This window comes from Nerophis lumbriciformis, linkage group LG36 (assembly GCF_033978685.3).
Source record: "Nerophis lumbriciformis linkage group LG36, RoL_Nlum_v2.1, whole genome shotgun sequence".
Taxonomy (NCBI): Eukaryota; Metazoa; Chordata; class Actinopteri; order Syngnathiformes; family Syngnathidae; genus Nerophis; species Nerophis lumbriciformis.
Genome location: NC_084583.2, coordinates 6,152,626 through 6,176,645, shown reverse-complemented (window position 1 = coordinate 6,176,645; position 24,020 = coordinate 6,152,626). Strand labels below are relative to the sequence as shown.

Here is a 24,020-nt window from a genome sequence, read left to right as displayed (position 1 = left end):
TCCCTCGATGAGCTGCAGCGAGCATGACGTCACACTTGCTTGGCGCCAATGTTCCCTCTAAGGTGTGTGCCTGTGCAATTGCGCACTGCACAAGCGTCCTCTGCACACGGCAAATCTATGCCACGCACAAAATCAAATAAAAAAATAAGCGCATCACAATTTTCGACACGACACGGACACGACAGAGAAAACAGTTTTCGTCATCATTGTTCAAATATTGTAACGTCTGTCGAGACGCTTTGAGGACATGAATTCCATTGATCACTTTACTGAGCAAAACTCTTTATTGTCGGCCATAAACACATCACCAAAACATTAGTAAAAAAAAAGATCAATTTTCTACCATTTTCTACCGCTTGTCCCTTTTGGGGTCGCGGGGGGTCGCTGGAGCCTATCTCAGCTGCATTCGGGCGGTAGGCGGGGTACACCCTGGACAAGTCGCCACCTCATCGCAGGGCCAACACAGATAGACAGACAACATTCACACTCACATTCACACACTAGGGCCAATTTAGTGTTGCCAATCAACCTATCCCCGGTGCATGTCTTTGGAGGTGGGAGGAAGCCGGAGTACCCGGAGGGAGAACATGCAAACTCCACACATAAAGATCCCGAGCCCGGGATTGAACTCAGGACCTTTGTATTGTGAGGCAGATGCACTAACCCCTCTTCCACCGTGCTGCCCTAAAAAAAATGATATCTAGCAAAACTGGTCATTTTCTGCAGTACAAACCAGACCAAAACCAACTTTGTTATATCAACAGCAGCCACTCGCTCTTTCTTACTTGCGCTAACACATGCACATATGGCACTTAGCCAGTGATGCGTTTACAGCCACACAAAAAGTCGTACAACTCCAACACCACACATAAAGTGTAATTTTAGGTCGTTACACTATGATTTACCAATCAAATGTGTGCTTATTCTAGTGTCAATTATTAGGAATCTTAATTTATAAATATGAATCATGAAATGCTGTTAGTATATTAAATAAATACTAATAAAAATATATTTTTTACAAACAGGAAGTTGCAGGAATGTACACATGATCCCCTGCTTACATCTCATTGTGCAACATGTGAATGTTTTAATGGGAACTAAATGCAATGTCTGAAAGGGGTACAAATTATTTCCAAAGCAGGACCTCCACCCAGACAAACAATACAAGTACACAGTTCATGAAAAACAATATTTTTTGTTGTTGTCATTGTAAGTGAGCCTACAAAAAACACTTATATTAGAAAATAACCTCATGGAAATGACTGCTGTCATTTGATTATAATAATAAGAGAATGTTGTCTGTCTATCTGTGTTGGCCCTGCGATGAGGTGGGGACTTGTCCAGGGTGGCAAGGCGATGTGTTTCTAACGCTAGAAAAAGAGTTTGTCTTACAATAACAATGTTGCTACAGTTTGGTTAATATACAGGTTACAGAACGTAAATGAAGTGTGTATAAGTGTGTATAAGATGTGTTGGCGGTTTTTGTATGCATTTTTAGAGGGATTAGAGGCCGAATGGATTGCTCTCATTAGCTGCATTGTTAGCCACCTCGAACGAGCCGATTAGTACAAATGATACTGCCAAAAAAATTATATGAGTTCTTGTCGCTTATAAGAAATTCCAAAAAAAAGTGCAGTTCGCCTTTAATGAGAAACCTGTATCAACATGGATTAGATCAGTCTTCCTTAACCATAGGGCGGGGGCCAATTGTTGGGCCGCTAGAAAATACGTTTCTCAGCTGGTGGTACTCAAATGTAATGCATTTTTTCAACACTTGTGGCAGTAATGACAATATAATTAGAATGTATTCCTTTTAGCACTGTGTAAATTAATATACATTTATTTTTCATTAGTTTTTATGTGTCCCTTCTTTTGCAGTTTATTTATTTTTGTAATCAGCCTAACCTAAGTCTTGATAATAATTTGTGGGACTAACGCATGCTTTGATATAATTTGATAATACTATTAAAACCAAGAGTAAAATTATATTTTTAGTGTACATATCTGAGTGGGCTCTCCGTAGTGGAAAAGTTGTTCTCCGGGGACAAAACTGTTAACTATTTACATTTGAACATATACGTTCAAAAAATTAAAAAAAATATGTAAAGGCATCAGTGCCTCACCTGCCTTGATCCTCAGTTGGAGTCCATTTTTGCAGCATCTCAGTGACACTTAATTGCTGTCCAAGAATCTTTGAAGCATAACTGTTAGAACTTGTTGGGTTTATTTAGAAAAATTAACAGATATTGATGTCGTATTGGCAATTTGAGCAACACAACTAATATATTTTTCCCTTCAAACATATGAAAAGTAAATAATAGAGAATAATATAAGTGCAGGGTCACACAGCTCTTAGTTGTGATGCACATCTGAATAAAAACATGTTGCTAAACTGCACTTTCGTCAACTTAAAAAATAGCTGTGCTGGAAAAAAAAGAATACTTTTTTGAAAACCGCCAACCAAGAATCCAATCAAATTTGGAAAAAAATGTCCAACAAACTCTTAAGAACTTTCTGATCCTTTTGATGATGTAGTGATTATTCAGTTATGTGCAAAACCTCAGTTCCTTCTGGCGTGAAATAGGCCCCAACGCTGGTCCCCGCTGTTGGAACGCTCCAGTTTTTCCCTCCAACCTTTCACTATCTCACTAAAGTCCTCCTCGGAGAACTCCTGGAGGGAAAATAAGTAACAATAAGTAATAAGTAACAACAAAGAGATTCGGCAATGGTTTGTTTTTGACACCTGAATAAAGTCACTCTTGGCGGAGTCTGCTCTCTGCAGCTCGTCCTTAATGACCTGGATGAACTGGGCTGTCCGGTCCTGTGCCTGAACGCTGCAGAAGCCAGCGTCTTGGATAAACTGCAGCGTCAGCAGCAGCAAGAGAGACGGAAACAATGAGACCGTTCTAGCATGAACTTGTTTTGAAAGACAACACTAAACATTAACAATAGGACGCAACAGGTTTTCAATTCATACAATCTATTAAAACACAAACATCAGGATGGTTGAAGACATTTGACGGGTGCTTTATTTGGCGTGTTACACGCCGGTAAAACTGTAATTGTAACTCTTCGAGCTGAAGCAGAATGCACAAGCAACGTCTCTTTGCATGTGTGCGCAACGCACGTCTCGCAGTATATCACGGAATTGGAAAACTTTAGGTCTCTAAATCACAGCTGTCAAACTAGTCTGGTCCGCCACATCATTTAATGTGGCCCGCGAAATAAATAATATGCGTCAATAAAAAACGTTTTACTTTCTCTTTAAATGTATTCATTCTATCCATTTTGACAGCAAAAATATGAACATCATATGCAATTGTATATGATCTAATAATTATTACACCATCATACATCCATCCATCCATTTTCTACCGCTTGTGCCTTCCTGGGTCGCGGGGGGTGCTGGAGCCTACCTCAGCTGCATTCGGGCGCAAGGCGAGGTACACCCTGGACAAGTCGCCACCTCATCCCAGGGCCAACACAGATAGACAGACAACATTCACACTCACATTCACACACTAGGGCCAATTTAGTGTTCAATCAACCTATCCTCAGGTGGATGTCTTTATAGGTGGGAGGAAGCCGGAGTACCCGGAGGGAACCCACGCAGTCACAGGGAGAACATGCAAACTCCACACAGAAAGATCCAGAGCCCGGTATTGAACTCAGGACCTTTGTATTGTGAGGCACATGCACAAACCCCTGTCACACCGTGCTGCCCCACCATCATACATTTTAAACTTAAAATAAAAATAATGATAATAAATATCTGCTTGACTTGATGATTTCAAAGCAAATAATCAATCAAAAAATGGCAATAGATTTTATGGTAAAAAGAAAAGCTGGCAGCTTAGTTGCCAGAATTATACTGTAAAATAAATTATAGCATCATTTTTAATTTACAGTAATATGCAGTAAAAAACTGTACATTTTACGGTAAGATTGTGAGGACTGAGCTGCCACTTTTTTTTTTTTTTTAACCGCAAAATCAAAGTATTTTTTTCTACAGTGTATGTAAAATGATAAATAATCAAACGCATAGATATGATAATATCATGAGGTGACTTATATTCATAAATTATTCACACATACAAGCTCTGAGGGATGTGGCCCTCAGTAAAAAAAAAAACAGTTTGACATTACTGCGGTAAAGTATCTTTGCAACAAAATAACCCATCTCATACATAGGAACGAACATTTTATCACAAATATTATTCATTTTCACATACCAAAAAATACAAATGCATATTCATATTTTGAGTATTGGAACGAGATGTCTACCCTTTTTGTTTGAGCTTTTCAATGGAACAAAAATAGGTTATGATTATTGCCATCTAATTGGTTAATAATTTTTAGTAAAGAACCATAATTTGCACATCTAAATAATAGAAGATGAGCCAGTTCACTGCAGATGGAAATGAGCTATTTAGCTACAATCTGGTACAGAACATATCTGTCTTTGAGCTTAATGTTTCTGTGCATTGTCCCTTCAAATAAATACTAAACTATAACCTTCAGGAGCCCAAATGGGCTTTCTGACATTGTTTATATCATCTAAACTAAATATCCTATCCTGTACAGTAGTATGAGGATTCATCGGGACATAAACTGAAGACATTGCGAACTCTAGTGGACAAAACGTGTAATTGCGACCCAAGCACAATCTGGCATTTCTCGTGTATTAATTGCTAGTGAGGGCAGGCCCGGTGTTGCCAGATGGGAAAGTACAAAATATCATATCATAAGCTTCAAATAATTGTATTTTGAGGGAAAATAATGTACAGATGTTGTTCAGGAGGACCATTTGCTATAGTAAATCTCTCATGACTGTTGTTTAGTTTTACTTCCTGTCCAGAGCTTTTATTTTGGTTCCTTTTACTGTTTTTGGTCTGTCTTTCTGTGACTTCACTACTGCTTCTGAAGCCTGTTTTGCACACCAGTCCGTAATTGCAAATCAGGAGGGTTTATCTGCCAGTGTGTCCAACGCTGGTTCATTGTTTTGATATCCGTGTTGTGCCTCCTTGAGGTTTTTCCTTGCCTTACATTATGTTATCTTGCCTTGTTTTTTGTCTAATTTTTGCTAAACCGTGATATACTGTTGTAGCCACTCTGGTGCTGCCACAATTTTCGTACCTGACAAAAATACAGTATTTTCCGGATTATAGAGCGCACCAGTATATAAGCCGCACCCACTAAATTTTAGGGAAAACATTGTTTTTCTTTATATATTAGCTGCACCGCACTATAAGCCACATATATATACCTTGTAAAAAGAGTTATTTACACAGAAATATTTTGTAAATATGTAATACATACCTGTAACATGGCAGTAAAACGGCCGATCAAACAAAACACAAGTCATCATCATGGACCCACTAGCTGCGGAAGCTAGGTCTCCAATCAGCTAAACAGACTCAATAACTCCACGGTGACGTTTTGATTAATTTACTGAGGAATTTGTGAAACTGAAACAATACAAAAAGAATGCCATTGTAAGTTAATAACACTAACAGAGACACTGGTAAACGTGTTAGCATATTAGCTAATGCTAACAACACGAGGGTCATTACATTACGATAGCACATACATGCATGCATGAAAACACTCCGACAGACGTCACACATGGGACGGTTTAGTAAGTATGTACAGTTTTAGTTATATTGTAAAACAGGGGTCCCCAACATTTTTGACTCATGGGCTGCATTGGGTTGAAAAAATTTGGCCGGGGGCCGGGCTGTATATATATATATATATATATATATATATATATATATATATATATATATATATATATATATTCCGAGCGCGATGTCACGTTATCGATGGGAAAATGCATTTTAGACAATATGATTTGCCCGAGTGGCTAGAAGACACAAAGAATAACAAGTGGTAGAAAAAATAAAATTTGAAAAAATAATAATACATTTTTTAATGATTTTTTTTAACTTGGGACTTCCCCGGCCCGCGGGCCAAGTTGAAATCACTAAATGGAAGGGTACTGCGGCACCTGCAGTGAGCAAACTCGTCCGAATGATGGCTAGATAGCACAAACAATAAAACACCTCAGTTTATTTGCTTATTTTTTTTTTTTTTTCTTAAACTATTTTTATTATGGCAGTCAGTGAAGAAAAATCCACAAATTAGATGTACCGTTTTATAAGCCGTAGGGTTCAAAGTGTAGGAAAAAAGTAGCAATTTATAGTCTGGAATTTACGACATCTTTTACCTGCATAACGCCTGCCTTCTCTGCATCCTGTGATCACATTGATTGTACAAAGGGTTAAAAAGTTTGGTACACATACTGTTTAACGCTGGCCAGACCTGAGACATGTCTGTTTTGAAAGACTTGGAATATTTGACAACAAAATAGAGCTACCAGTTTACGTGGCTAATGTTAGCGCAGCGTAGTTTTGGTACCCTGTTAGCCTGGCAAACTTCTGTTTTCTTGGCTGAATTTGCAGCATTTATTTCATGCAGTTGTTTTTAGGGTTTGTGTGTGTTTTTGGCAGCTCATTTCCTCGCATTTGTTTCTTTTTAATCCTGCTGCATTCATGGGATTGCTTCATCTTTAATATTGCAGCATTGTCCCATTGCATGTTGTTGATGGTGTTTGTGTGTTACTGTGTTTGAAATGCTTGACTTATATTCGTCCACCACAGTTTAGCAATTACAAGAATAATTCATCAACTATGTTCAGACTGACTCTTTGATCTCACTAGATGAAACAAAGTGTCCGTTGGTGTGTTACTTACACGTGAAGAGCAACAATGTCGTCTCATGACATCATCATATGGTTACCTTTCCATACTGTGATGGCGTGTAGAGGATGTAGCCTCGCTGTTTGACGTAGGCCTCAAACTGCGCAGTCCATGGCTTCTCCCCACAGCAGTAGTCGCTGATAAGCAGCTGACCTCCAGGCTTTAACCAGGACTAGACATACAGGAGCGTGTGTTGAACATAATTCTGGTGAAGTTGTGAGGCATGAAAACATTCTTACATGGAAGCGTTTAAAGAGTGCCAGCTTGTCTGCAATATGCAGGATTGTGTCTCTGCTGTAGATGACGTCAAAGGAACTCTCAGAGAACATCCTCTTAGTGGCGTCAGACACCTCAAATTCAACCTACACCAGATTATTCATCATTACTACTCAGATTACACTTTTACTTGCACTATTGTCTGTATCAGCATTACATACTGATGGCAGCCTCTCAGCCAGCGCCCTCTCCATGGCGATGTCCACCATATTCTCTGACAGGTCCATGCCGAGGACCTTTACTCGGAACGTCTGAAATTATAAATATATTTTACAGTAAAAAAATCTGTATAAATAATATTATTATGGTATGTCATCATTATAATGTGGCATCAGGTGGCGCTGTCCTGGCCTCGTTCACCTTTGCCATATAGAAGTCCCCTCCACCGATACCACAGCCAACATCCAGAACCTTCTGGCCAGGTTGCAAGTTGAGCATGTCTACAAACTCCTGTTGATAGAAAGTCACTATCAGCACACTGTAAAAATAGTCAGTAGATTTTACAGTAAAAAAAAGGTAAAAACATGTACCATTAAAAAAGTGGTACACTGATAAAGCTTAACTTATTATTACTATAACAATCTACAAGGTAATAGAGTAATAGAGGTAATATAGTTAGCTTCTTGTTCTTCCCCTCCGTTTATCTGTTTTCCTTTGTAATTCAAGTTATCATTACATACATGTATTGTTGCATTTGAATCAATTGTATAGTTGATAATAGAGGTAATTATTGTTATTATTCATTATCAATAGTACTATTTCTGTTGGTATTTTTATTGCATCATTTGTAGAGTAATCATGTTCATTGTCATTTCTGTGTTATTACTATCTACTTCCATAACTGCTTCTCTGCTATCACTTTTACTATTATATTTGTATTTACAATAATGCACTGTGAAAACAACGACCGTAGATTTTACAGTAAAAAACTGGCGGATCAGTCACCAGAATTTTACCTTAACAATAACAGTGGTTGCGTTTTTCCATTTTCAGCAGGGGTGTCCAGAGTTTTTGACTTGGGGGCTGCACTGGGGACCATATTATATTAATATAATGAATATAATAATATGATTGGTTATTAAGAGCCTGCGACCCAGAGAGGGACAAGCGGTAGAAAATGGATGAATGGAGTAATAAGAGTGTGTGAAAGTTCAACTCCTACCTTGTTTCCGTGACGACCTCCTTAAAGTTTTGTTATCAATCAGTAATATCAAGCAGCTAAAACGCGCCAAAAAAAAGTGTACAAAGAGTGTTTTGCATGTTTCCCATCATGCATTGTAATGGATTTAAATGGGTGTAGTTTAGAATTTGTTTATGGTGCGTGGATGTTTTTGTAATACTCACAAAGTTCAGTGAGCAGGTTGTGTTATGTGTGAGACCATGTGTGTTGACGCTTTGTGTTGGTTGCCTTTTTGTTTTGCGCCATGACTCGGAAAGGTTGTTTGGAATTTGTCATATAAGTGAATGCTGTGCTATGCTCACTTTAAATCGCAATTCCTGTTAATTGACCTGAATCACTTATATTGTCCACAAAATGGCAGTAAAGTTGCTGCTGCAATTAGACCATCAAATAGCTACAATTTATTCAACAACACATTCCTAACTAAACTTGTGATGTAGCGTGGGTCAAATTGAATCCGTCGCCGGGCCACATGGCCTTTAGTTTGGACACCCTGATTTACAGTAATGCATTGTAAAAACAACAGATTTTACGGTAAAAAAAAGACCTGGCAGCTCAGTCGCCAGCAAAAATAGAAGTGGTGCTGTTTTTCCATATACAGTAATGCACTGTAAAAATAACGACCGCAGATTTTTGGGTAACAAACTGGCAGCTTGGTCGCCAGAATTTTACCGTATATCACGGTGGTAGCGTTTTTGCCGACTGAATTGACAGTTGTTGTTTTTTACTGTGAACTCTATAGAATTTATTTTGCAGTGTACTGTCGTGCTTAGATTTGGTTATTTGATAACTCAAAAATTACTTTTATATTCTGGTGCCTACCTAAGCTAAGCAAATGTCAGACTAATTCCAATGTGAATGGCTACTGACAATACAAAAGCGCCAGCGATGTGAACCACTATCATGTTTTTTCTTACATTTGATCATTTTTCATTGGGAACACTTAGACTTTTGTACAGTGGCCTGGAAGGGCAACACACTTGAACATTTCATGAAAACACAAACAACAAAAGACAAAACACTTCACCATTTTAGAAAATATAAAAACAAAAGTGGAAACAACTTACAATTTTCTTGCAAGGTGATAGTTTATGGGACAAGCTTTACAGTGGAATAAAACAATGTAAATCTCTTTCTGTATCCAAGAAAATGTAAAAATCATGATCATGAAAATATATGACAGAGTAGAATTATCTCTTCATTATTGGTTTGAATCTTCCATCCATTAATTTTCTACCGCTTATCCTTTCGGGGTCGCGGGGGGTGCTGGAGCCTACAATCGGGCGGAAGGCGGGGAACACCCTGGACAAGTCGCCACCTCATCGCAGGGCCAACACCGATAGACATCTTGTAAAATGAAAATATGGCTGACTACAAAGTCAATTGTTGTATTTGTGAAAATATTATATATTTTTAACTTCTTTCTGCTCCTTTTCATTCATATTTTACTTTAATGTTATGTTGATTGATTGATTTTTATTTTATTCCTTTGTTGTTGTTTTTTTTATGAATTAAATAAATAAGTGAACGGAACTAAACCGAAAAGGGAATGTCCCAAATCATAGATTGACAGCTAAATCAGCCAATCATCCGTGGACAAAATTATTGGTCGACTGAGCTGTCAATCTGTGATTTGGGACATTCCCTTTTTAGTCAATGAAATTGTAAGTTGTTTCCGATTTTATGTTTTATTTAAAGTGTTTTGTCTTATGTTTTTTGTATTTTCTGAAAAAGTAAAGTGTTTTGTCCTATGTTTTTTGTATTTTCTGAAAATGTAGTGTTTTGTCCTAAGTTTTTGTATTTTCTGAAAATGTAAAGTGTTTGTCCTATTCTTTTTGTATTTTCTGAAAATGTAAAGTGTTTTGTCCTATGTTTTTGTGTTTTATGAAATTGTAAAGTGTTTTGTCCTATTTTTTGTGTTTTATGATATTGTAATGTGTTTTGTCTTTTGTTTGTGTTTTATAAAAAATGTAAAATGTTTTGTCTTTTGTTTTTTTCTGAAAATGTAAAGTGGTTTGTCCTATGTTTTTGTGTTTAATGAAATTGTAAAGTGTTTTTTTTTTGTGTTTTATGAAAATGTAGTTGTGGAGGGGGGCGTGGCTTGCGGGCCTGCAGCGGAACGGGTTGTGCCAGGACCGGCCTCGAAGACAGCAACAGGTGCGTAGATGGCTCAGATGGGCCTTGTTGTCTAATCACCTGTCGCCTTTATTAGCAGCAGCCGGGATGAGACAAGTGGTTGGAGTTGGAGGTGCTGCTGGGCAGGAGAAAAAGACCTTTTGCTGAAAAGTCAAAGCCTGCACTATTGAATGAAAATAAAATAGTGTTATACTCTGAATTCCGGGCTCTCCTGGCAGTGTGTGGTGGTCTGAAGAACCCACTAGAGGGCAACCTCTACATTTGGCGCCCAACAAACCGGACCACCAGAGGGATGGAAGCCCACCCTCTGGTAGCTATGGCGAAGATCCTCGCGGAGGTGTCGGCGGCCAGTCGCCAACAGCTGGAGGCGGCCCAGCAACAAGTGGGCCAGCAGGGCCAGATGATGAGAGCGCTGGCGGACCGGATCGGAGAGGCACTGCCAACATCAGCGGCCGTCTCCATGCAGTGCATGAGGGAAGAAGAGGACCCCCATGCCTTCATAGACATTGTTGTGGCCACAGCGGAGGCATGCGCGTGGCCGAAAGAGGAGTGGGGAGTGCGATTCTTGCCGCTGCTGGCAGGGGAGGCGCAACGAGCGGCGCTTAGCCTACCGGCGGCCTCCCGCGTGCACTTCCCGGACCTGAGGAGGGCGGTGCTGGACCGGACTGGTTGCACCGTCGGGGACAACCGACGCCGGTTCCGGGCGCTGCGTCTGGGGACAGAGGACCGCCCATTCGTGGTCTGGCAGCAGCTCTGGGACGCGGCGACACGTTGGCTGCAGCAAAGAGAGGGCGACGACCAGGTGATGGAGCGACTGGTCACGGAGCAGTTCTTGAAGGCGATCCCAGCGCGGACGGCGGCCTGGGTCCGTTACCACCGGCCCCAAGACCTGAACGCAGCGGTGATGCTCGCCGAGGACCACCTGGCGGTGCACCGCGAGGCAGCCGAGCGCCCAGCACCAAGCGCAGAGGCCCACTTGACCCTATGTCTGCTTTGTGCCAACAGGACCCAACGCGCCTAGCACCAGAGGGAACGCGCAGAGGGAGGGGGCGGCGCCGCGCAAATAACTCTTTTATTTGTGCTTCCTCGCAGGCCCCGGCTGCTGCAAATACGCTGCTTCCCGGAGCAGAGCGCCCCTCAAACGCCTATGCAGGCGTGCCGGAGGCGTGGGCGGCCTGGTCACGTGCGTCAGGAACCTCCACGCGTGGAGGTGGGGCAGGACCTGATCGGACCTTTCCACCCGAGCCTCCCGAGTGAGACGTACTGTATGCCGGTAAGGATACAAGGGAGTACCGGGCGATGGTGGATTCGGGCTGAGAGCCGTCCATGAGCCACCAGAACCTGGTTCGACCCGGGGCTTTGAGGCAGGCAGCACGGGTGAAAATTAGATGTGTTCATGGGGATGTGCACGAGTACCCTGTGGTGCCAGTGGAAATTTGGTGTAATAAGAGAAAATATAGTGTAGAAGTTGCTGTAAGTGCACACCTCACGCACCCCTTGATTCTAGGAACTAATTGGGCGGGGTTTCCTGACTTAGTGAAACAGTGTGCAGGGGTGCGTTCACGGTCGGTAGGGAAACGGGATATCTGCGATGTTCTCAGCGGCGACGCGAGGTCATCCGGCGCTGCCGAGGGGGAACCAGCGGGGGCTTCACGGGAACCCTCCAATGACACCCCGTGGAGGATTTCCCCCTTGAGCAGTCGCGGGATGACACTCTGTGCTCGGCCTGGGACCAAGTCATATCAATTGACGGTCAGCGGGTTAGCGGGGGTATTCCCGCACTTTGCATTAATTAGGGACAGATTATACCAGGTGAGTCGTGACACTCGGACAGGAGAAGAAATCTGAAGAAAATAATTTCCCGACGGCGCACTTCAACCCCATGGCTGGCCACATGGGGTATGATAAGACACTCAATCGGGTAGTGGTCCGGTTCTATTGACCGTGCGCCGCTGGTGCACTGCCTACCCGGACTGCCAGCTAGTCAATCCTGCGGCCACCCCCAAAGCGCCCTTGCGTCCACTACCACTCATGGAGGTCCCATTTGAAAGGATTGGCTTGGACCTCATCGGACCATTCCACCCGAGCACTCGGGGATACCGGTGTGTGTTAGTCCTGGTGGATTACGCAACTCGATATCCCGAAGCAGTGCCGTTGCGGTCCATCTCGGCAACGAGCGTGGCGCAAGCACTGTTTCAGGTCATCTCCCGAGTTGGAATCCCGAAAGAGATTCTGACTGACCAGGGCACGTCCTTTGTCACGCACGATAAAGGAACTATACGGATTATTGGGAATTAAGGCTATTCGAACCAGCGTCTACCACCCGCAAACAAACGGGCTGGTGGAGCGGCTGAATAAGACGCTGAAAACCATGATCCGTAAGTTAACGCACGAGGACAAACCAAATTGGCATAAATGGCTGGATCCCCTGCTGTTTGCAATGCGGGAGGTACCCCAGGTCTCCACAGGGTTTTCCCCTTTTGAATTGTTGTTCGGCAGGAAGTCGCACGGGGTTTTGGACATAATTAAAGAAAGCTGAGAGGAAGGTCCAAGCCCCAGCAAAAATGAAATTCAATACGTCATGGATCTGAGAGCAAAACTCCACACGGTGGGGCACTTGTCACGCGAGAATTTGCGCCGAGCCCAGAAACGTCAGCAGCGCTTGTATAACAGGGGGACGCAGCTAAAGAAATTTTTACCGGGAGAAAAAGTGCTTGTATTACTCCTGACGTCCAGCTCAAAATTACTCGCCAAGTGCCAAGGACCCTTTGTGGTCACACGGCCAATGGGCGATGTGAAATATGAGGTCCGGCGCTAGGACCGGGGCGGAGACACCCAAATTTACCATCTCAACCTCCTGAAAGCATGGAAGAAGGCGGAGCTTGTTTCCATGGTGACGGTGGTCGAGGAGGAGGAGGAGGAGTTCAGGCCGGAGAGCCCGCGCTCCGCCCCGCCCTCCCTCCTCCTCTGTGACAATCAGCTCATGTTAGCGCAGAAAGCAGATGTTGCCAAGCTGCAGCAGCGCTTTTCTGATGTGTTCTCCCCTCGGCCCGGCCCCACAAACCTCATCCAACATCACATTGAGACCAGACCAGGTGTTACGGTACGGTCTCGGCCCTACAGGCTCCCTGAACACAAACGGAAAGTGGTTCGAGACAAATTAAAATCTATGCGGGAGTTAGGGGTAATAGAAGAGTCATACAGTGCGTGGTGCAGCCTCATCGTTCTGGTAGGGAAGAAGGATGGGTCTGTGCGGTTCTGTGTGGATTACCGCAAGGTAAATGAGGTGTCACGTTTTGACGCCTACCCAATGCCCCGGGTCGACAAGCTCCTGGATCGGCTGGGCACTGCTCGTTTTTTCACGACACTTGATTTGACCAAGGGCTACTGGCAGATTCCCTTGTCACCAGAGTCCAGGAAAAAAACGGCATTTTCCACTCCGGAAGGATTGTAGCAATTCGTGACACTTCCGTTCGGCTTGTTCGTTGCACCCGCCACGTTCCAGCGCCTCATGGACCGGGTGCTGCGCCCTCACGCTGCATACGCGGCCGCCTATCTGGATGACATCATCATCCAGAGTGGCAGGTGGGAAGAACACATGCGGCGGGTGGGGGCGGTGCTCGAGTCCCTAAGGCAGGCGGGGCTCACCGCCAACCCGGCGAAGTGTGCGGTTGGCCGGAGGGAAGTACAGTATTTGGGGTACCACTTGGGAGGAGGGCAGGTGCACCCGCAAGTAGATAAAACAGCGGCAATTGCAGCCTGCCCAAACCCCAAGACGAAAAAAGAGGTGAGGCAGTTTTTGGGTCTGGCAGGTTACTACCGGAGGTTTATTCCTCGGTTCGCAGACCTGACCAGCCCACTAACTGACCTCACCCGAAAGGGTGCTCCAGATTTGGTCCAGTGGACGGAGCAGTGCCAGCAGGCGTTTGAGAGGGTTAAGAAGGCCCTCTGCGAGGAGCCAGTCCTGCACAAGCCTGATTTTTGTCTCCCGTTTTGTCTGCAGGCTGACGCATCGGGCAGAGGGCTGGGAGCTGTTTTGTCCCTGCAGGTGGAGGGCGTCGAACCGCCTCATCCTGTACATCAGCCGGAAGCTCTCCGATCGGGAGGCGAGGTACAGCACCGTGGAAGGGAGTGCCTCGCCATCCGGTGGGCGGTCGGTGCACTCTGGTACTCCCTCCTGGGGCGCTCATTCTGTCTCTGCTCGGACCACAGACCCCTCCGGTGGCTCCACCACATGAAGGATGCCAACGCACGGATCACCCGTTGGTATCTAGCTTTACAACCCTACAATTTCAGAGTGATCCACAGACCGGGGGCGCAGATGGCCGTGGCTGACTTCTTCTCGCGCTCCCTCACGGGGGTAGGCACGGCCTCACAGCTTCCCGGCCTGCGTCTGCCGGTGGAGGTATGTGGAGGGGGCGTGGCCGCGTGCCTGCGGCGGAACGGGGTGTGCCAGGACTGGCCTCGAAGACAGCAACAGGTGCGTAGATGGCCCAGGTGGGCATTGTTATCTAATCACCTGTCGCCTTTATTGACAAGTGGTTAGAGTTGGAGGTGCTGCTGGGCGGAGGCAGGAGAAAAAGACCTTTCGCTGAAAAGCAAAAGCCAGCACTATTCAATGTAAATAAAACAGTGTTATACCCTGAATTCCGGGCTCTCCTGGCAGTGTGTGGTAGTCTGAAGAACCCACTAGAGGGCAACCTCTACAGTAGTGTTTTGTGCTATGTTTTTGTTTTCTGAAATTGTGAAGTGCTTTTTCTTTTGTTTGTGTTTTATAAAAATGTAAAGTGTTTTGTCTTTTGTTTTTGTATTTTCTGAAAATGTAAATGGTTTTGTCCTATGTTTATGTGTTTTTTGAAATTGTAAAGTGCTGTCTTCTGTTTTTGTGTTTTATGAAAATGTGTTTCGTTATTTTGTTTTCTGTAATTGTAATTTGTTTCATGAAATGTTACTGTTCTGCACTTCCAGGCCACCGTACGTATGCACCACAAGTCTTCATAGTTTATTTTTTCCGACCTTGGTTGTGCTCGGTCCGCCTGTGCTGACATAACCCGACCCGAACATCTTCTCGTAGCGCAGGATGCCCCTCCTGGTGTACTGCTTGTTGTCCAGGAACTGTTGGAAGCTGCTGAATGTGTCCTTGGTGCTTGAAGAGCGTAGGACCTTCTCCAGCAGCCAGCAGATCTGGTTTGGGTTGTTCTTCACCTGGACATGGCAGAAATAATAAATATGAAAACAAAAAAAAAAACACTCCAAGTACCACCATAACGACAAAAAACACAGTAGCGTAGTAGGCCTTAGTATTCATTAAACTCCAGGCAGAGTTTTTTTTTTCTTTTTAACAAGTATATTTATTATTTTTGGACCCTGTAACATCACACACAGTTTGAACAGTAACACTGTGTTTAAATATAGAAAAATAAAACACTACTTAAATCAAATATTTGGCGCACCACTAGACTGAGCCTGTGTACCACTAAACCACAGTTTTGAGAGTCCCGGAACTATAAGTTTCAGTAAGAGGGATAAACACTTTTTCCTTTTTCCTGGTCACATTTCCATGGTCACTTGTTGCTAGGCAGAATTCATAATAAACAGCTTTTTAACTTGGCAACATGGCATAGAAAAGACAGGAAGAATCGGCAGCAACACATTCAGACCAATTAAGACTCCCAAAACAAGCCACAACTCTGCATGAAATATAAAAGTCAAGTTTTGTAATACCTCAATGTATGTTTGAACCTTTTTTCTCAGCACAATGTCGAAACCAAAGGCATGACCCGCTTGCAGGTCCTCCACTTGGACTGATGTTGTCAGGTGGTTGTACTGGGCCTCCGTGCGATAACATGTGGGGTTGAACTCCCGTTTACAGTCACCTGGAGGTGGAAGTTAAATTATTTGGTATTAGTTACTTTCCAACAGCGTATTAGTAAATTATTTTATTTCTATGCATAATCCATTTTATAACTTAATTCCACATACTGATTTACTAAAGGTTTTAAGTGTTCTACGCGCATACAAATGTTTGAAGTTACATTTTTCTCTAAGGTTATATTTCTTCTTTTTTGTTGAGAAGAATTGTTGCACAACCTTAAATAGCAGTTTATAGTTTGCTTTGTGCATCATTTTGGCAAATTCACAAAATCTTTGAATTTCAATATTTTTGATTCAATAAATAAAAAACTTTGAATGTTCTCTATATCCAACATTACGTAAAATTCAAACTGACCTTTTTTTGTAACACGGTAAATCAGTGGTTCTCAAACTTTTTTCACCAAGTACAACATTTAAAAAACACTTGGCAACATTTAAATACAGTAGCGTATAAGTAGAATAGAATAGAATATATCTTTATTGTCATTGTACAACGAAGTTGTAAGCAAAACTAATTCAGTGCAAATTCATAGCACATAAAACCATAAGAACATAGATAAATAGATACAAATACATAAAATACAGAAAAATAGCATAGCATTCATAAAAACGAGGCGGTGGTTATATTCAACAAGTATATTTAACATTTTTGTCAAGTCGTAACATTACAGACAGTTGAAAAGGTAACACTGCATATATGAAAATAAAATACTGCACTTTAAACAAGTGATTATTTGGCGGACCACTAGATGGAGCCCACGTACCACAAATGATGAATGCCAAAGTTTGAGAATCACTGCTGAAATTAATAAAGTGCATTTTTGTAGTTATTTCCCCATGGTAACACTAGCAAGCAGGAGAGAATATGAAGTGATTTTTAGTCTAGAACATATTTAGCTCTATTCATTATTGCCATATTTCTTGCCACTTTGTTGTATGTTTGTATATGAGATTTCCAGTTCATTTTACTATCTATTATTGCACCTACAAATGTGATTATTTTTACCTTGTCAATGTCAACTACGTCTATTTGTATTTGTGTTTAACTTTCTCTTGTACTGATATCGAATAGCATTATTTTAGTTTTATTGAGATTGAAGGAAGGCTTGCTTTTGTCAAACCATCTCTCTAATTGGTTCATCTCTTCCGTTATCATTTTATTAGCTTGTGTGTGTTCTCTCCTGAATAAAACTTAGTAGAGTTATTTGAAAATGGTACTGACTTTAAGTACTTTGTAACTTTACAAATGTCAATTACAGAGAGATTGAACAATTTTGGTCCAGGTACCCTGGGGTACACCGCAAGATATACTGTAGACATGTGTTCGCCTAGTTTCTTGTAGGGTTGAGCTTCTTACCAAGCTCAACCCTGTTCTAATTTGTTAATTAGGATATTATGATTAATAATTGTGTCACATGCTTTTGTTAGACCCCGAAACACTGCAGCTGCACACTGTTTATCATGTATAACATTGGCAATTATTTTGATTAATGCTATCAAGTTTGAGATGTTAGCTTTGTATCCGGATTGGTTGCCCACTTTGGAGTATATACTGTCGAAAAATTAGATGAACGCAACAATGTTTTCATAATCATACTGTGGAGAGGGGCGTGGTTCGCGCGTTCCCTGCGGGCGGGGTGTGTGCGGAGGCCGGCCATGAAGCAGCAGACAGGTGAGTGGATGACTCAGCTGGAACGAGTTATCTAATCACCTGTTCCTTTATTAAGCAGCGTCGGAGACCATGAGGGCAGAGGGGACCTGGAAAGCAGCTGAAAAGCCACGGAAGAGTGCTGAAAAGCCGAAAAGAGAGACATTGTGAGGAGGAGGAGAGCTGAAAAGCCGACAGAGACTTGTGTGAGAATTGAATTAAAAGAATTGTAAAACGCCGACCCAAAGTGTTGTGCCCTTTCCTGTGGTCCCAGAAGAACCCGAGACAGAGACGTCTTCACAGTGGCGCCCAACAAGACGGACCACAGAAAATGTCGACAACATCCCCGCTGGAGGCGCTGGGCCAAGTGCTGGCCGAGGTGTCAACGGCAAGCCGGCAGCAGACACAGGTGCTGCAGGCATTAATGGACAGAGCAGAGGCGGCGGGAGGAATGTCCGCCATGAAACGCATGGTGGAGGGGGAGGACCCCCAGACATTCCTCGATGTCTTTGAGGCCACGGCGTGCAGGTGGCCAGAAGAGGAATGCGGCGCGAAGCTGCTGCCGCTCCTGGTGGGGGAGGCGCAGCGGGCGGCGGTGAGTCTCCCGGCGTCCGCCCGCATGCAGTATACAAACCTGCGCTGTGCCATACTAGATCGGGTCGGCAGCAGCCCCGAAGACCATCGCCGGAAGTTCCGGGCCATGATGTTGGGGCAAGGGGACCGGCCCTTCGTACTGGCATTCCAACTCCGAGACTCCATTTGGACTCATTTTTGGGTCCAAATGGACTGGACCCAAAAATGCTGGAGGCCATCATCCTGGAGCGATTCGTGGAGGCAATCCCGGCCAGGACCTCCGCGTGGGTACGGTACCACATCCCCCCGGACGTCAAAGCTGCGGTGAAACTGGCGGAGGAACACCTGGCAGTACAGCGGGAGACAACAACCAAAACGGCCAAGGGATCCACCCCAGCACCCCGCCGACGACTCGCCCCGCTCTGGGGGGGGGGTGGAGGGAGAGTCTCCGCAGTGGCAACCAAGTCAGCCTGAGCCACCCGGAGCCAGCGAACAGGTTCACCACACGGACATAAAAAAAGAACACGCACACACACACACCCAGAGACAGACGACAAAGGGGGGGACACGGGGTCATAAAATGTCTATGATTTGTGCATTGCAGGGTACCGACGCTGCGGGGAGAGGGCTTCCCTCGCAGATCGCACCTCAAACCCCAGGGCCGGTGTGCGGTAGGTGCGGACGGCCCGGGCACGTGCGCCGGGAGTGCTCCCTAATGGAGGTGGGGCAGGTGTTGCGGGTTGTCGGGCCTCCAGCACCCGCCCCCGATCGGGGGGGAGACGTACTGTGTCCCGGTAAGGGTACAAGGGGGTACATATCGGGCGATGGTGGATTCGGGCTGCAAACAGTCCATGATCCACCAAAACCTGGTTTGGCCCGGGGCGTTGAGGCAGGCGACACGGGTGAAAATTAGGTGTATTCATGGGGTTGTGCACGAGTACCCTATGGTGCCAGTGGAAATTATATATAAGGAACAAAAGCATAAAGTTAAGGTTGCCGTAAGCGCGCAACTTACGCACCCCGTAATTCTAGGGACAAATTGGCCGGGATTTAACCATTTGGTGACACAATGTGTGGGGTTGCGTTCACGGACAGTAGGCGAGGGGAGTATCCGCGCGGTTCTCAGCGGCGACGCGGCTTCATCCGGGGCTGCCGAGCGGGAACCGGTGGGGGCTTCGCGGGAGGCCCCCCCGGTCCCCCGGTGGCAACCTACTGAGGACTTTCCCCTCGAGCAGTCCCGTGATGAAACCTTGCGCCAGGCCTGGGATCAGGTGGATTATATTGACGGGTCAGCTGGTGCGCCCGGGGAAAGCGCGGGTATTCCCACATTTTTCAATTATTAGGGATAGATTATACAGAGTGGGCCGTGACACTCAAACCGGGGAGGAACACACCCAGTTGTTGGTGCCAAAACACCGCCGGGAAATGGTTTTCCAGGCGGCGCATTTTAATCCCATGTCTGGCCACTTAGGGTATGATAAAACACTTAATCGGGTAATGGTCCGATTCTATTGGCCAGGCCTCCGGGCAGACGTGCGCCGTTGGTGCGCTGCCTGTCCGGACTGCCAGCTGGTGAACCCAGCGGCCACCCCAAAGGCGCCCTTGCGCCCATTACCGCTTATGGAGGTCCCGTTCGAAAGAATTGGGATGGACCTCATCGGACCATTCCACCCGAGCACACGGGGATACCGCTTTGTGTTAGTCCTGGTGGATTATGCAACGCGTTATCCCGAAGCAGTACCTTTGCGCTCCATCTCTGCCAAGAGTGTTGCGCAAGCGCTGTTTCAGGTCATCTCCCGAGTTGGAATCCCGAAAGAGATTCTGACTGACCAAGGCACGTCCTTTATGTCGCGCACGATAAAGGAACTCTACGGGTTACTGGGAATTAAAGCGATCCGCACCAGTGTATACCATCCGCAAACGGATGGGCTGGTGGAGAGATTAAATAAAACGCTGAAAACCATGATCCGTAAGTTTATGCACGAGGACAAACAGAATTGGGATAAATGGTTGGACCCCCTAATGTTTGCGATGCGGGAAGTACCCCAGGCCTCTGTTGGTTTTGCACCTTTTGAGTTGTTGTACGGCCGGAGGCCTCGCGGAGTGCTGGACGTCATTAAAGAAAGCTGGGAGGAGGGTCCAAGCTCCAGCAAGAATGAAATTCAATACGTCATGGACATGCGAGCAAAACTCCACAAGGTGGGGCACTTGTCACGTGAGAATTTGCTCCATGCCCAAGAACGTCAGCGGCGCACGTATAACAGGGGGACCCAACTACGCAAATTCACACCGGGAGAAAAAGTAATTGTATTGCTTCCAACCTCAAACTCCAAATTACTTGCAAAGTGGCAGGGACCCTTTGAGGTCGCACGGCAAGTGGGTGATGTCGATTATGAGGTTCGGCGCTCAGACCGACGCGGAGACACTCAGATCTATCATTTGAACCTGCTGAAGGCATGGAAAGAGGCGGAGCCTGTTTCCATGGTGACAGTAGTGGGGGAGGAGGAGGAGTTGGGGCCAGAGGTCCCGCGCTCTGGCCCGGCCCCCCGGCTGTCCTGTGACGACCAGCTCACATCAGCGCAGAGGGCGGATGTGGCTGAGTTACAGCGGCGCTTCTCTGATGTGTTCTCCTCGCGGCCCGGTCGCACGGATCTCATCCGACACCATATTGAAACCAGCCCGGGGGTTACGGTGCGGTCTCGGCCATATCGGCTTCCCGAACACAAACGCAAAGTAGTTCGGGAGGAATTAAAAACTATGCTTGAGTTGGGGGTGATAGAAGAATCCCACAGCGCGTGGTGCAGTCCCATTGTTCTGGTTGGGAAGAAGGATGGGACTGTGCGGTTCTGTGTGGATTACCGCAGGGTGAATGAACAATCACGGTTTGACGCGTACCCAATGCCTCGTGTCGACGAGCTCCTGGATCGGCTAGGCACTGCTCAATTTTTCACGACACTGGATTTGACCAAGGGCTACTGGCAGATTCCCTTGTCACCAGAGTCCCGAGAAAAAACGGCCTTTTGCACTCCGGACGGTTTGTACCAATTTGTGACACTTCCGTTTGGCTTGTTTGGTGCGCCCGCCACGTTCCAGCGTCTCATGGACCGAGTGCTGCGCCCCCACGCTGCATACGCGGCTGCCTACCTGGATGATGTCATCATCCAGAGTAGCAGCTGGGAACAACACATGCGGCGAGTGGGGGCGATGCTCGAATCCCTGAGGCGGGCAGGGCTCACCGCCAACCCGGCGAAGTGCGCGGTTGGCCGGAGGGAGGTACAGTATCTGGGGTACCACTTGGGAGGGGGACAGGTGCGGCCGCAGGTAGACAAAACAGCGGCAATCGCGGCCTGTCCACCCCCCAAGACGAAAAAAGAGGTGAGGCAGTTTTTGGGACTGGCGGGCTATTACCGGCGGTTCATTCCCCGGTTCGCGGACTTAACCGGCCCACTGACTGACCTCACCCAAAAGGGTGCTCCAGAACTGGTCCAGTGGACGGAGCAGTGCCAGCGGGGGTTTGAGAAGGTAAAAACAGCACTCTGCGAGGAGCCGGTGCTGCACATACCTAATTTTGACATCCCTTTCTGTCTGCAGGCGGACGCGTCGGGCCGGGGACTGGGGGCGGTGCTGTCTCAGCGGGTGGGGGACGTCGACCGCCCCGTGCTGTATATCAGCCGGAAACTCTCGGACCGGGAGGCAAGGTACAGCACGGTGGAGAGGGAGTGCCTTGCCATCCGGTGGGCGGTCGGGGCCCTCCGCTACTACCTGTTGGGGCGTGCCTTCAGTCTCTGCTCAGACCACAAACCTCTCCAGTGGCTCCATCGCATGAAGGACGCCAACGCACGGATCACTCGGTGGTATCTGGCATTACAGCCCTATAACTTCCGGGTGGTCCACAGGCCGGGCGCGCAGATGGCCGTGGCCGATTTTCTCTCTCGGCCCGCTATAGGGGGTGGGGGGGAGTGAGCGCGGCCGGACGGCTGCCCGGCCTCAAATCTGGCGGTGGAGGCATGTGGAGAGGGGCGTGGTTCGCGCGTTCCCTGCGGGCGGGGTGTGTGCGGAGGCCGGCCATGAAGCAGCAGACAGGTGAGTGGATGACTCAGCTGGAACGAGTTATCTAATCACCTGTTCCTTTATTAAGCAGCGTCGGAGACCATGAGGGCAGAGGGGACCTGGAAAGCAGCTGAAAAGTCACGGAAGAGTGCTGAAAAGCCGAAAAGAGAGACATTGTGAGGAGGAGGAGAGCTGAAAAGCCGACAGAGACTTGTGTGAGAATTGAATTAAAAGAATTGTAAAACGCCGACCCAAAGTGTTGTGCCCTTTCCTGTGGTCCCAGAAGAACCCGAGACAGAGACGTCTTCACACGTACAAACACAACTTTTTATGTTTATGTTTAAATGTTTAATTGAGTTCCTGGTCTCAAGTTTGTTACTTGTGAGCCACTTGTTCGGTGACAGTAAACGGCGATATGAAAATGGTCACCCTTGCAAAAACACAATATTTTGACGGAAATGGTGAAAAAAATTTGACAACCGTTGATACTGGCTTACTGCGTACCTGAGCGATGGTTGCAAGACTCCCTGAAGAAGAGCAAGCCACCGGGCCGCAACCACGTCAGCATTTTCTTCAGCAACACAAGCAGCTCGTCATCGCTGAGGTACATCAGCAGCCAGTTGGAGAAGATGAAGTCAACACTGCGGACGGAAACGTTGCATGAAGTCCACACATAAACGTGCTGATGGCTTCAGATGTTTTAATTAGGTCTGTCAAGTGATTTTGAAAAAAAAGTCTGATTAATCACTCTCAAACTGTGATTAATCATGATTAATCATACAGGAACATTAGTCATGATTAATCACGTTATTATTTGCTTGCATGAATAACATTGGCTTAATAAAATACCCCAATATTTGGATAAAAAAGAAATTTGTTAAGTCAGAATGGAACATATTTTAAATGTTTTACTGAACTGTAAGTCATTGATTTGCTCAAACCTTGGTGACAGTAAGTATAGTAAGAATTGCGTACACATTTTGAAAGTCTTTGCAATAATACTGCAAACAAGGTAGACTTACGAATCGATCATTTTAGTGCACCATTTAAATCAGATATTAGTCTTTTTTATTTTAACCCGTTGTTAAAACGAACAAGTTTGTTTACCTTTTCAGATGGCAATGCTGATCTCTTATATTTGGTACATTGCAACCCCAGCTCGTTGTGATTACTTACAAATGTCCAATGTTCTCCATTAAGCAAAAATAATTTGACATTCAGCCAGTGGTTGCAACTTGATGCTCTTGTTTGTGTGGTACAATTGGTTCATCCATGTTGTAATTTTTATGTAGGTTAATTTGTGTCTTTACTACGAAAGCTTTTTTTTTTTTTTTTACAGTAAATGAGTAACTGAATTTTTTGCGTTTTAATTTTGTGAGGGGAATTTTTTGGGTCGCAAGGCGGTCGGTGCCTGTCATGGCGGCAACCACCAAACCCGATGGTGGATACCAGAGGTAAAGGGGGCCGTCAAGCTGAAGAAGGAGTTCTACCGAGCATTGCTCGCCACCTGATGGTGGACACC

At 45.5% G+C, this 24,020-nt stretch overlaps 1 protein-coding gene across 2 annotated transcripts in view; it reads right to left on the bottom strand.

Annotated features, from left to right (window-relative positions):
* Positions 1-2,205: 2,205 nt before the first annotated feature.
* The window catches only part of pmt (phosphoethanolamine methyltransferase), a 53,906-nt gene continuing 32,091 nt past the window's right edge, over positions 2,206-24,020 (bottom strand). For both annotated transcript variants that reach the window (XM_061930191.1, XM_061930190.1), the window contains exons 4-12: positions 23,003-23,139; positions 16,078-16,229; positions 15,370-15,558; positions 7,398-7,487; positions 7,199-7,288; positions 7,001-7,123; positions 6,802-6,933; positions 2,744-2,860; positions 2,206-2,671 (exon numbers count right to left, since the gene is read on the bottom strand). In XM_061930191.1, the coding sequence (XP_061786175.1) occupies positions 2,561-2,671; positions 2,744-2,860; positions 6,802-6,933; positions 7,001-7,123; positions 7,199-7,288; positions 7,398-7,487; positions 15,370-15,558; positions 16,078-16,229; positions 23,003-23,139 (1,141 nt within the window). In that variant the 3' untranslated portion in view covers positions 2,206-2,560. The remainder of the gene's footprint in view (positions 2,672-2,743; positions 2,861-6,801; positions 6,934-7,000; positions 7,124-7,198; positions 7,289-7,397; positions 7,488-15,369; positions 15,559-16,077; positions 16,230-23,002; positions 23,140-24,020) is intronic.